This window comes from Alligator sinensis, unplaced genomic scaffold (genome assembly GCF_000455745.1).
Source record: "Alligator sinensis unplaced genomic scaffold, ASM45574v1 scaffold465_1, whole genome shotgun sequence".
Classification (NCBI taxonomy): domain Eukaryota; kingdom Metazoa; phylum Chordata; order Crocodylia; family Alligatoridae; genus Alligator; species Alligator sinensis.
Window position 1 is genome coordinate 1,714,341 of NW_005841979.1, and position 12,659 is coordinate 1,726,999.

Sequence of the window (12,659 nt, forward strand, 5' to 3'; positions counted from 1 at the left end):
CTGAAGAGCAGTGCAATATCTCCAAGCCAAGTTCTGTATCACACAGAATTACACGCACTTCTGTAGTCCCTTTTAGTCAACTGAGGTGCACAACTGGAAATGCTCTGCACCCTCAAAGTGAGGAAAGGGTTACAGTTTGTCAAAAATATTCACTCTCTGAAGTGTAAAAACGAATGGGGGGGGGGAAGGTGGAATGCATGATCTAAAGTTGCAACTGTAGGGTCTTAGTAGTGATTGTAGCATTTTGGTTTTTGTGTTTAGAAATAGTTTAAATATTTTACTATGTATAAAGTGATGAGTAGCTAAACAGGAAATCTGATGCAATATAATGAAGATGATCAAGTATGTTTAGATTCTTGCTAAATCTGGAGAGTTCTGTAAGGGCCAAGGTGTTTTTATTGTGAGACCTTTTCTAATACATTTCTAATACTTCAGGAAGTTTCTCAGATGTATGAAGGACCATTTCCACTTCAGTGTGGGCTTTGCAAAGGCTGGGTCTGGAAGCTGATTTCAGCTATCCAATATATTGTTGACAATAAAAATGAGACCCCTGGATGATAAGCAAAGTCCATCAAGCCACTTTGGCCCACTTTGCAAACTTATTACTGCTTTAAAATTTTTTCAAGGAAAAACTACATAAGCTTACCTAAAAACAGGCCAAAATGCCTTATACTAGACACACACAGCCATCAGTTCATCATTCACTTTTATCACGCATTTTTAAAAAAAAATAAGGTCTCAGATGACTCATTTTTACTACAAAAGATTTGGGTAGTTTAAACCCCACATAAGCTTCATAAGCTTGGTAAGTTTATGAACAGGATGATATAATAAGGTGGCTTGTAACATCTGGGGATTGAATTCATGACTATGGAGATGATTTCAAATCCTGAAGTGTTATATTCTTAAATTCTCAAAAAGTCTTTTTTTTCTGGTACAACATAGGAAGAATGTTAATTGGGACATTTGTCTTTCCTAGTCTCAAAGGAAAAAAAAATCTATTTTTCCAGTCAATCCAATCCTTTAATGCTGTATGTGGTTCTCAAAATGTAGTACATTTAATAATCACAGTAAGCACACATCAATCTGTTGCTTTGTGATTTAGTTTAAAATAAAGCATAAGTGCCATTATAACAACACTGACTAAAATAATTAAACTGATACATGATGTTTATATGTGGTCATGAGCCAGCAGATATGGGGATAAACATATTTCAGTGCTGTTTTCCTAACAAGGGGGAAGGGAATAATTTAAATGTCTTTATCTACATTATTTAAAAATTAAAGAAATATTAGTACCATTTTCTGTCTAATTTTTTCATTCAGAAACGGATGTTCCAAAAAGACAGAAATCACTCCAAAAAACGTAGTTCCTTTGGCCAACACGGACTGGTTCAGTGACACCCTATCTTTGGCATATACTATGTACTCAGGACTGAAAATCTTAATTGAAGCAATGTAAAGTAACATTTACCTATCCATCTGTGGCTGAATGAGTATGTAGATAAAACCCGGGCTCTGTCGAAATAAATGGCAAAGTTCTGCTGGTTTCAAGAAGGGCAGGAATTCACCAGGGTGAGTAATTCCTCATATGATACAATATACAGAAATTATTATAAAGCATAAATTAAGCCCAAAAAAGATCCAACAATAGCCAAGTTTTGAATAAGGGTTTTGATCGTACCTGATTTTGAGTCCATACCAGGTTGCACTGCACTCTTTAATCTGTAGATGTATGATCATCCCTAACAGTCACTGAGTTAGAAATCTTGTTAATTATACAGCAGCTAGAGTTCCAGTTACTGCTATTTCCTGAAAACTGTTCCCTGTAAAAAGCACGCCATACTACACTCATGCTTACCTAGTACTGGCATGTACAGAGTTGTACTGCAGAGAGACATGGTAGATAAATGTTACTAGTAGTGGTCTGAGCAGAGAAATGGCAGTCTGGTGCTCCTGAGTTATAATGCCTGCTCATACAATGCAAGCTGTTTAACATCTCTGCCTTGCTTACCTATGTGTAAAGTCAAATATAATACTTACCTGCCAGACTGACCAATACTCAGGGCATTCCAGTTAATATTTTGAAAGCACCGTATACCTTACTAAAATGGCTATAACCCAGGTAAAAAATAGTAAATGAAAAAGACAGATCTCAATTTTGTGAGCTGCACAGCTATGGAAATCTCCTTCAGTGCTAAATGTCAATTATTATTATTACTTAGTAGTAGGAATGTTAGGGAGAAAAGGTTGTCCTGTAATAAATGTTTCTAGAAAATGATGCCCAGAGAATGATGTTACATATGGAAAACAAATTGCTACTTGAAAATGTAAGAGCAACATTAAAAAAGGAACATCACAGTACTTAACTTTAAAATAGAGTTTGGTGCAGTTACTGTTCTATTCATGTAAAGAACTGACATGGTATATTGTGATGGTTTTGTTTTCCATTTGTTGTTTAAGGATATTAAATAAAACATAATTTTGCTAACCCAGTACTATTAACAGTTGTTTTCCTTCATTAAAATTGGATTTTATACATATGTTTGTAAAAGAAATTTTCAGTTGCCTATGTTTTCATGTAAAATCAATGTTTTTGCATTCACACGGTTGTTATTGAAAGTAAGTAAAAAGAAGAGAGACAGAATATTTTGAAATAAAGTACTCCATAGATATGCAACATTACTTTTTCTATAGCCTGTAAAATGAATCGAATGATTATATACAAAGAAAGCAGCCCTTATCCTCTTGCAAGCGATGACTTCACTAAAAATCTCATCAAGGTTCTCATTCTGTACACGGAAGAAATGGGAAAGTAAAGAAAATCCATCACATAAAATGCCACATAAAATGTTCACTGCAAGGCTAACCATAGCAGTCCAAAAACATTTTTCAAGTAATAAGCTAAGAAAATTAAAATCTTGAAACATGGAAAAAAAAATCCCACCTATTAGTAAATTCACTCTTTTATATACTTTTGTACCAACTGCAAGCTGGTGTCGAAATCAGATAGTCTCTCTCAAACCTAAACTACTGTACCTACCTTCACATTCAAGCAGTCATATCTCCTAGTTCATAACTTTCCTGTGGTATTTGTGAACTCTATTGTGTCTGCTCGATACATGCTCTGTATTCTCCATAATTTTAGTCTTGCCATAAACAAACCCTTGATAAAAAACAATTTACCAAAGAACTATCCAAAACACTTATCCCTCACAGTAAAAATAATAAAATAGCTATTGAAAGGATGGTTTTATATCTTCAGATACTGCTAGGGGCAAAGTGTGTTCATCAGAATTTTGAGAAAAAAAAAAAAATCTGGATAGCTGCCTGTTGCTTGGATGAACTACATTCACTGCATATTTGTTCCTCCCACAGACCCCAAGGATGCGAATGGCTACTATGTATATTGTATCATTTTGAACTATAGTCTAAGCCAGATACATGAATAAAATGCTGTTCATTACACAGAGAAAAAAGGAAGAGTAGAGTGGTTACACATTTTAAAATGGAATTTCACATTATTATTTCTGACATAGAGAACAAAGAAGGTCATGATGGCTCCACAGCATAAGTAAGAAATCAGAAAGTAGTGTACTTGAAGACTGAAGTAAACTAATCAGTAGACAAAATGGCACCTTGCAGGAGCAGATCCCAGAGGATGCTTTGGTGAATTTGCAGTTTTCACATGCACACCCCGCCCCTTTGATTCCCGGTCCACATATAGTTTAAAACCAACTTCTTAGAAGCGGCAGCAGCATTTCTGTTCAGGCAGCAGTGAGAGCGTCAACTGAATTCATGGCTCCTTATAATCTACTGATCCCTTCTAAACTCTTCATGCCACAGGTGTTAATGATGCTCTCTTCTTTTTAATGGTCTTGATCAATCAAGCCATCCACTGTTCTGTAAAGCTGCTATCTGTTACCTGCTGTTGTTAATGAAGCTCCCTCTTCACAACTCTACAGATTGTTTTTAACTCATTCTAATCAAGTTGTATTTGATTTTGTTTCAGTCTTAACCTTAATAATAGAACCTTAGTTCCTACCACATTAGTAAAGCGTTTAGCTTATTTTTAACTGAAGAAAAAAATGTTTGTGTGTGTGGTGATGCACCACACCATTTGTACCCCCCCCATTCCTTTGCAAAATTCAAAATCTGGCAGTTTTACTCAAGGATGAGGCAAAATATGAACCTTGAATTCAGACCCCAGGAACATTTTAACAAGTTGCATGTAATTTTGAATCCCCAGGTCCAGATTAATTTGGTTCTGGTTTGAAATCTTGTTACACCCACCTATTCTACAGGGGACCTGAGTCAAAATCTATTGGGCTAAGTACAGACAGTCAAAAAGCCCAAGGCTCAATGGATTCAATCTTCACAGGTTAGTCTAAACTGTGTGGATTGAATGGATAAGCAAGTAAACAGACATTCACTTTTGATTCTGGAAGTGAAGCAATATGCCTACAGTGGCCCAGACCAGAAGCTGAGGGAGGGGGTCTAGAGCACACCTCTATGCTGGGCTGGAGCTGACAGCTTGGGTCAAGGCTACCCTGCCCACTCTGCAAGGGGATGAGGGGGAGGGTAGCCAGGGAGGTGCAAAGAATCTTGGGATGCTGGGGGATTGTGAGTTAACTTGAATCTGGCGGGGATCCAGGACAGAAGTTCAATAAAGCAATTTAACCTAAATTAGTTAAGAATAATACTTCATCAGCCATTTTGAAAGTGGTTTATGTGCATTGAACTTCTGTTGTGTTACAGATTTAAACCAGTTTCTGATCACTGATACTGGCATGTGTGTAATTTCTGTCCCTAGCGCTGACATCCATGGGAAGTCTTCTTATAGATTCCAAAAGGCTTTAAGACTTTCCCAGTATTTTCACTATGCAATATAATTTCATCTTATAGTTGGTTTCTCTCATGAGATTTGCACAGGTATGAGCTAAAATCTTGCAATTGCAACTCACAAGATTTCACAGTTGATTAACCCAAACCCTGAATTTAGTCCCAATTCAGCTACAAAACTAAAATCCAGCCTAACCCTATATCACATCGTAAAATGAATACAACACTCCCAGCCCATCTCTCAATAGTGAATCCACTTCTGTTTTTCAGAATTGGCATGCTGTTTTTTCTTTTGTAATGACTATGCACAGAAATGTGTAGGTTTTTAAAATGCTTACCTTTATCATTTCCATTTGCATATTGTGGAGGCTTATTTTTGTCAATGCTGTTAAAGCTCTGACTTCTTCGATTTAAATTAGAAGCTCCCTGGACCTTGGTACTGCTGCCTGCAGCTGGCACTCTTGAGGGCCCTGGAAGCCTGGAACAGCATAATCAGAAATTACTTTGTTGCACATGATGCCAACATATGGAAGAAGCCAGTTTGTCAAGTATTAGACCCAAATATAATACCAGCAACAATGAGTTCACATAGCGACAATGAACAAGAGGATTCAAATTAGTTAGACTTGACAGTGAAAATAAAACATTATCCTCAAACACACAAAAGGGAAAACAATGCTTTATAGCATCACAGGACATGTAAGGATGCTTTGCATTTGCCATTAACATTGCTACAACAGATTCACCTAAATGTGGTTTTAGAGCATAGTGTCAACTTCATTTAAATGCATCAAGTTTGTTTTGTGGTGTAAATATAATAAAACTAACAACCCTGAAAATAAAACATTTGAAAAAAATACGCCATATCTAGTAAATACTGCACTTAGCTGTGTTTAGCACAAGAGCCACTTTTATTTATCCTCTGCTTTCAAATACATTTTGAATAAATATTGGTTAGTAGCTCCAGCTACTAGTGTTTTGCATGTTTAGTATTGCAAATGGAAAATACTGAAACTAAATGTTGAAGTAGGTGCATATATATCTATATAGCTATATACATATAGCTATAGGTATCTATATATATATAGATATACAGGATATCTAACTATCTATCTATATATATATAGATATATTGTATATATATCTCTTACATAGGATATATATCTCTTACATAGGAGATATCTATATATATATCTCCTATGTAAGAATATACACAGACTATCCAGTTCATTTGTTAGTATTTGCTGCCACCATCTGAACCTTGCTGTGTACTAATGCTATGAAAAAATTATGAACCATTGTCTGTAGTATATACTAGCCTGTACTCTATTCTGTTTTTTTTCAGTTCCATGATACACAATTATTTAATAGATGCTTGCCTCAAATATTCTGTATTAACACTGAAATTAACTCCCCCTCCCCCCCTCCCGTCCTTTTTTTAATATGAGAGACAATAAAATGCTTAAATCCTCCACAGGCTTTACTATAGGAAAGCAATATCCACATTCTGCTAATGATCAATAACTGGAGTGTGATTAGCATCAGCTAATAACAATACAAATTATTTTAGAGTTATCAAATGGTGTGAGTGCCATCCTATGGAAACACAATATAAAAAAAAGGTGGAAGATATAACATTACAAAGAATTTCAAAACACTATATGTTTAGAAATGTTTTGCTTGATACACTGGTACATCAGAAATGTAAAGTCATTTTAGTTTCATTAGATATCTTATATAAACAGCTTCACATTCTGTTATAATACCAATTTAAGCCTCAGAGAGCTAATCCATTTGTTATTTTTATAGCTCATTCTGGCCGCCAGCCTGCCCCTCTAGTCTCTGCACTGAGACCGGAGCAGACTATCTCTACTCTACAGCTGTATGCATGCTAACCTTTACCATGACCCATGAGTTCTAGTGATCTTCTGTTCCCTGAAGAATGCACTAAAACAAACTTAAAAATCCATTTGCTCTTTCTCATTACCCTAACTTGACAGGCAGCAAGAGCCCTAAGATCATTTGTCAAAGGTAATGAAAAAAGCAATGAGAAGGTATGTGTAACACTGGAAACTCATCTGTTCTGTTAAAATGTAAAGTAGTTAAGCACATATTTTACATGCCAGAACCCTAGGAATTGAAACAGTAAGCACATCATACATGAGGTCATTTACTCTACACCCTTTCCAGTTTGCTTCATTGACAGTCATTGTTTAATTGAATTTTATTTTCAAATCGCTTTTGCAGAATCATGTTAAGCAACTACGGAAATGCAAAGTAGAAAGCAACAGGTAAGGGACAAATCACATACCTCTGATCAGGGCCTTGGAAACACTGTTACAGAGTTAAGGTATTAGACAATAAGACCATGGGCCCTCACATACGTTGAATGGTGGACAAGACAGGAGCGTCAGCAGTAAAGGAAACTGAAGACCTATGATCACAGGTGCAAAGCAGCTGCACTCTGGTATAGCTCACTGCAAGCTATCACCGGCATCTCAGACTGTGTTAGTGCGCTGTATTATACAATGCAAATTTTAGTGTGGATTACATGATTTGTAGTTCATTGCTCTCAGCAATGAACTGTACAGTAAACAGTGTAATTAATAAACAAATTAAATCAAACTGACAACAGGAGTAAAAACAATTCGGGTATTTCTTTCCAGGAACTTTTTGCTGGATTTTAGTGCTCATGAACATAAGATACTAACAGTACTGACTAAAACTGAAAAATACAGCAGGGTTTGCACACGGCTCTGTCAAGCCTGAACTGTAGTGCTTTTGTGCTCCAAACCTGAGTAATTCATGAGTAGCACCAGGCTCCTCCCAGAGGAGTAGAGACAGTCAGTGATCCTTTTTCCTCTAAATCTTTGCTTCTCCATTCCTGGGCTCCTTAAACAACCTGTGTGATAATTTTAAGATGTGGACAAAATGTCTATAAAAAATTAGGGTGGACTTCCAAACACATTTTCACTTATAAGCAAAGGAAGGATTTGAACCAGAAGCTGAAGAGCACTAAAATCCCTGCCTCCACTAATCCCTCAAAGCTGGTATTTTACATGCAGGGTACAAAGATACAGGATACACAGCAACCAGGAATATGACTAATGACATTGTGCAAATCTTTTTTTCCAGGTGGTAGGCCTTTCCATGACAAAGCTTAATGCTGCAAAGCTTGCACTTATAACACAAATACACATTGCTTAGTATCCATTTATTTCCAAAGGATAAAATAGCATTGGGCATTGACTAGCTAGAGTATCACTAACAAGCAATAAATTAGAGATTTTAACTGACCTAGAAGTCTTTTTTTGACTGGTTGCAATTCCACTGTGATTAGATTGAGTTGCATATCTGGCTGTCAGACTGTATGAGAAGAAACAGAAAAATTGAATTAAAGGATTACTTTGAACATGCACAGAAAACACTTACCAGCAAGCTATGAGTTAATGAATGCAAACGGAACATGTAGGAAAAAAAACAGTAATTGGCAAAGTATGAATAAACACAATGGGCAGTCTGTATGAATAATGTGATGTACAGATTATGGAATAACGGACTGTGCTGAAATTTGTTTCATTTACTAGAAAGTATTTTAGGAAGAAACATGGGATAATTTTTTAGAATGGTCAAGTCCTAGGACTTACATTTGCCTGCAAAAAGAATTTCAGGCCAATATACAAGTACTTGCACCTCCAAATATCTGATCTGGACTTGCAGTATGGTAGTGAGACAGGCACAAATATTCAGATTTGCAGCTATAGGTCTAGTGTAGACACAAAATATGGACCTAAATAATACCTCCCCAAAAAGTCGCCCCTTCTGACAATATATCCATAAAGAGGTGTTATTCACCATATCTGGCAGTGTTCTTCATTACCACTCAAGCTAATAAATACACAGAAATTTCAACAGGAGCTCCCTGCTATTTGTTTAGGTATATTGGTAAGTTTAATAAGGAGCTGCATCTTAATGTATTACATTTTGCAAGAACAAAGGTGGCTTAAAGCATAGGTCAGGTGTAATGAAAATCAGGGCCCTAGAGCTGTTTAAGGTATGGCTGAGTCAAGTAAAACAGCAGCTCTGGTGTGAATATTTGGCAACAAGTCCCACAGATTTATATTTTTTCAGTCACCATTCTCAATAGCAATGGCAACCACCTGCATTTAACCCCTGCTTACTAGCTTGGCACCTCACTCTTCTCTCTCTCTGTTTCTGCTAAGAAATATTAATTCTGCTGTGAAAAGGTTAAATGTTTTTTGCTGGTATAACAAAATCATAAACTTTTATAAAGGGTGGTAGGAGTGGTACTCCAGGAAGAAAGGGCCTAGGTGTTAGGCACAGCAGTCCTAAAAGAGAAACCTGGAAATGAACTTTTTTGTATTGTTGTTATTTCTGGGTTAATAAACCAAACCCCAGTAAAGGGGTCAATTTGGCCTTTAAGAATGTGTGAACTGAAGATTAGTAACATTATCTGCTCAGATCATGGATGAAAGAACAACCTTGAGTCTTAACACTGGGGCAAAGAACTACTATAAAACCCCCAATTATTTCAGTTCTTTGGCCTAAACCTGGCATATTATATCCTGACAACAACAATGAAAATATGTTGTTTGAAATGACAGTGGATGCATCTACACGAGATGCTAAAGATGCAGTAGATTAATTTTTTACTGCATATTAGCGTGGCTGGCAAAAACCGTGCTAATGCACCAATGCATGGTAGAATTAGTCTACTGTGCATCAGTGTCACAAAAAAGTATGTGCCAGCACTACTGCATTTAGCGCTAATTATGGCACATTAATGAGTGTGTAGAAAAGCCCAGTATCTCTAATAGCACAAGTTTATGGAATTATATTTTAGTTTATATATATATGAATACACACACACATACATACATATATGTGTATACACATATACATACATACATACATTTTAGGTAGATAAATAGACAGGCAGACAGACAGACAGATATAGTATATGGAATAGATAAATGCATGTGTGTGTGTGTGTGTGTGTGTGTGTAGTATATCCCATATACATTAACATACATTATGTAATAATATGCTATATTAAAATATTTTATTGGTTCATTACCTACAAACATTTCTTACAAGAAGCCTAGATACTAGAAGTTGTGGCAACCATATCCTGTCATTTTTACCAGAGAGGATGAATTTTGAATAAATATCTGACAAGCCCACAGTTTTATAAAGTCTCCCACCCATCCATGACTCATCATGGTCATTAATCTGAAGAGACCATAAATGCCGAGATGTCACTTTACACTGATCAAACTAATAGAGTGTGAAAGATATGATATGTTAAAATTTGAGTGAAATTATGTTTTAAAAAGACAAAATGATGTAAAGTACAGATAACACAGACAGTGATTTGAAAAGCAGAGTGAACAGGATGCATTTTAGTTACTAACTGAAAGTTCTGAATGCCATGTATGACATTACTATACTATCATTTTTCTACCTAAAATGACACTAAGTTCCAGTACAGACTAACGCAGCAAACACCTATGACTCCACAGTGTCCTGGTGTACTAGGCTATAGGCAGGAAGTAGGTTCTTTGCACAAATGCAGGCAATATGGCTGCCTGAAAATGCTCACTTGCAAGATACCTCTTTCCTTCCATGCCAGTCCTTGGGTAGCCCAACCATGAGCAAGTTTGTGGATCTGCAACTGTAAGACTTCTCCCCAACTTCCAGAATCTCCTAAAAGACACTGTACTTACTTTAGAAGTCAGGGTAGTTTTTCACCTTACAGGCTACCCAAAATAGATATATACATACAGTAGTATACAATATAATATACATTTCATATAATCTCCCTCTCCCTCTCTTTCTTTCTCTCTCCTCCTCCTCCTTGGTTAGTCTATACCTTGCAAACCTTCTACTTCACTTCAGACTAACATACATTTCACTGCTCATTACACCAATGTTACCATCACAGCTGGTCCTCTGCTTCTGAAAAGAAATTTATGTTCCAAAAAAGGAAAGAAAAAAGAAAAAAAGAATAGTAACATAAAAGGGTAGAAAAGAAGTCCCCAGAACTTAAACTATATTTAACTTCCTAATCACTTTTGTTTTATACCTCTCAGCTAGCACCAGCTATGTTGGATGCATTAGCTCGTTGCACTTATATTTTCTCTAAAACTTTTGGCCCTATCCTTACCAGTTTATCTTTGCACACATCAAGGGCCTAACATGCTTGAATTACACTGTTTTTAACTGTCTCCATCCAAATATCAGAGACAACTGCTGGTAGACATCATTTGGCAACAAAAAAAAGAGAATGTTTTGCAATCAATATAACACACTTTTCTTGATTACAGATTCACAGCCATAATGATATTATACACACACATTTTATATATATATATATATATATATATATATATGAATACATTAAGAAAACAGAGTCAGTGCATCTTAGCAAAATAGGCATGTCAGAGTACATCCAAACCATTTTTTCATTAGGAAATCCCCATCTGAAAAGGTAGTACAGTATTAATAAGCCTGATCAATAATATTCTGAAATCAACTGGATTCTCCCCATTGACTTAAGGGCTAGTGATCAGGCCCTAATACTTCTCCCACTTGTAAAATCTAGGTAGACATGACTGCTAACCTATTTGCAACAATACAAGAGCATCCAGTGGTTAACTGATATTGCTGATTACTAGATCTGTGATGGGTATTAACAATCAAGAGCAAGTCAGCTGCATGTAGGGCAACGGGTTTTAGACACTCTCTAAAAGATGCAGGGGAAGCCCTGGAAATTGCTGATGGTCACAGTACTAAAGCTTCTTAAATGCCCATGCACTGAAGGCTGGCTGATTCCTGCTATGCTATAGTCAGTCCAACTGAGTATATGTAAAGGGAGAGGGTGAAGGGTTATAACAATAAATGAGTGACAGAGACTGGAGCAAGCTGCGAGCAAATCTGTCTGCTTATTCCTGCCTAAAGACAAATAGCACTACACAGGAAGGAAGGAAAGAAGGATGGAGGAGGAAGCCCCTCAAAATTGTATACGCATGTGAAGCTGAAGAATAGAGCTTATAGGAAACTGGATACACAGCATGAGTCACACTGACAGTGCTTTAAAGCCCTGCTTCAAAGGAAACCCATTCAATGACTCCCTATATATCCTCTCATATTTATTAACAACAGAGCCTTTCTAACCAATGGGCCATGTTTCATTACAGTGTGATTGCCATGTAGAATTTTTCCTGTTATTTACAGAATGTCATGCAGTATAGCCAAGTGATTTTTAAAGTTACACAACCAGTTTCAGGACACTCAAAATGAGGTAATCAGGATTTTTCTAATGAAGTCAAAGTAATTGTACTTCCTTGGGCTGCCTGGATTTTAGCATTCAGTAGATTTAACAAGTCACAGCACACTGATGGTGGAAGTACAAATCAGAGCAGGCCAGGAATTTCCTGCCAGAATGCCTTTCCATAAAATCAACAAATTCCATGCAAAAGTAACAAATTTGCCACAAAATATTTATTTTTATACAGAAAATGGAAGTGAAAGCTCCTGATTTCTATTCCTCAGCAGCCTGCCTGACAGAAGATGGAAGCTGTGGTCCCTAGGGTCACTAGCTCCCCATGACTCTTTAGAGATCCAAGTTTCTCAGCAGCCTGCTTAGTGGGCAGCCCTGGAGACAGGACTCCAGGAACATAACTAGCAAATTTGCTGTGCTAGACAGAGATGAAAGACAGCAATGGTAAAGAGAGAGGGCAGCACCCAACATAGACTCAAAGAAGAGAAAGGGCAGCATCCAACAGACTCAAAGA

The 12,659-nt window shown here is 36.7% G+C and overlaps 1 protein-coding gene across 2 annotated transcripts in view; it reads right to left on the minus strand.

The window, feature by feature from the left end:
• The window catches only part of NAV3 (neuron navigator 3), a 398,015-nt gene that overhangs the window by 197,809 nt on the left and 187,547 nt on the right, over nucleotides 1-12,659 (minus strand). For both annotated transcript variants that reach the window (XM_006021115.3, XM_014518732.2), the window contains exons 6-7: nucleotides 8,140-8,208; nucleotides 5,181-5,320 (exon numbers count right to left, since the gene is read on the minus strand). In XM_006021115.3, the coding sequence (XP_006021177.1) occupies nucleotides 5,181-5,320; nucleotides 8,140-8,208 (209 nt within the window). The remainder of the gene's footprint in view (nucleotides 1-5,180; nucleotides 5,321-8,139; nucleotides 8,209-12,659) is intronic.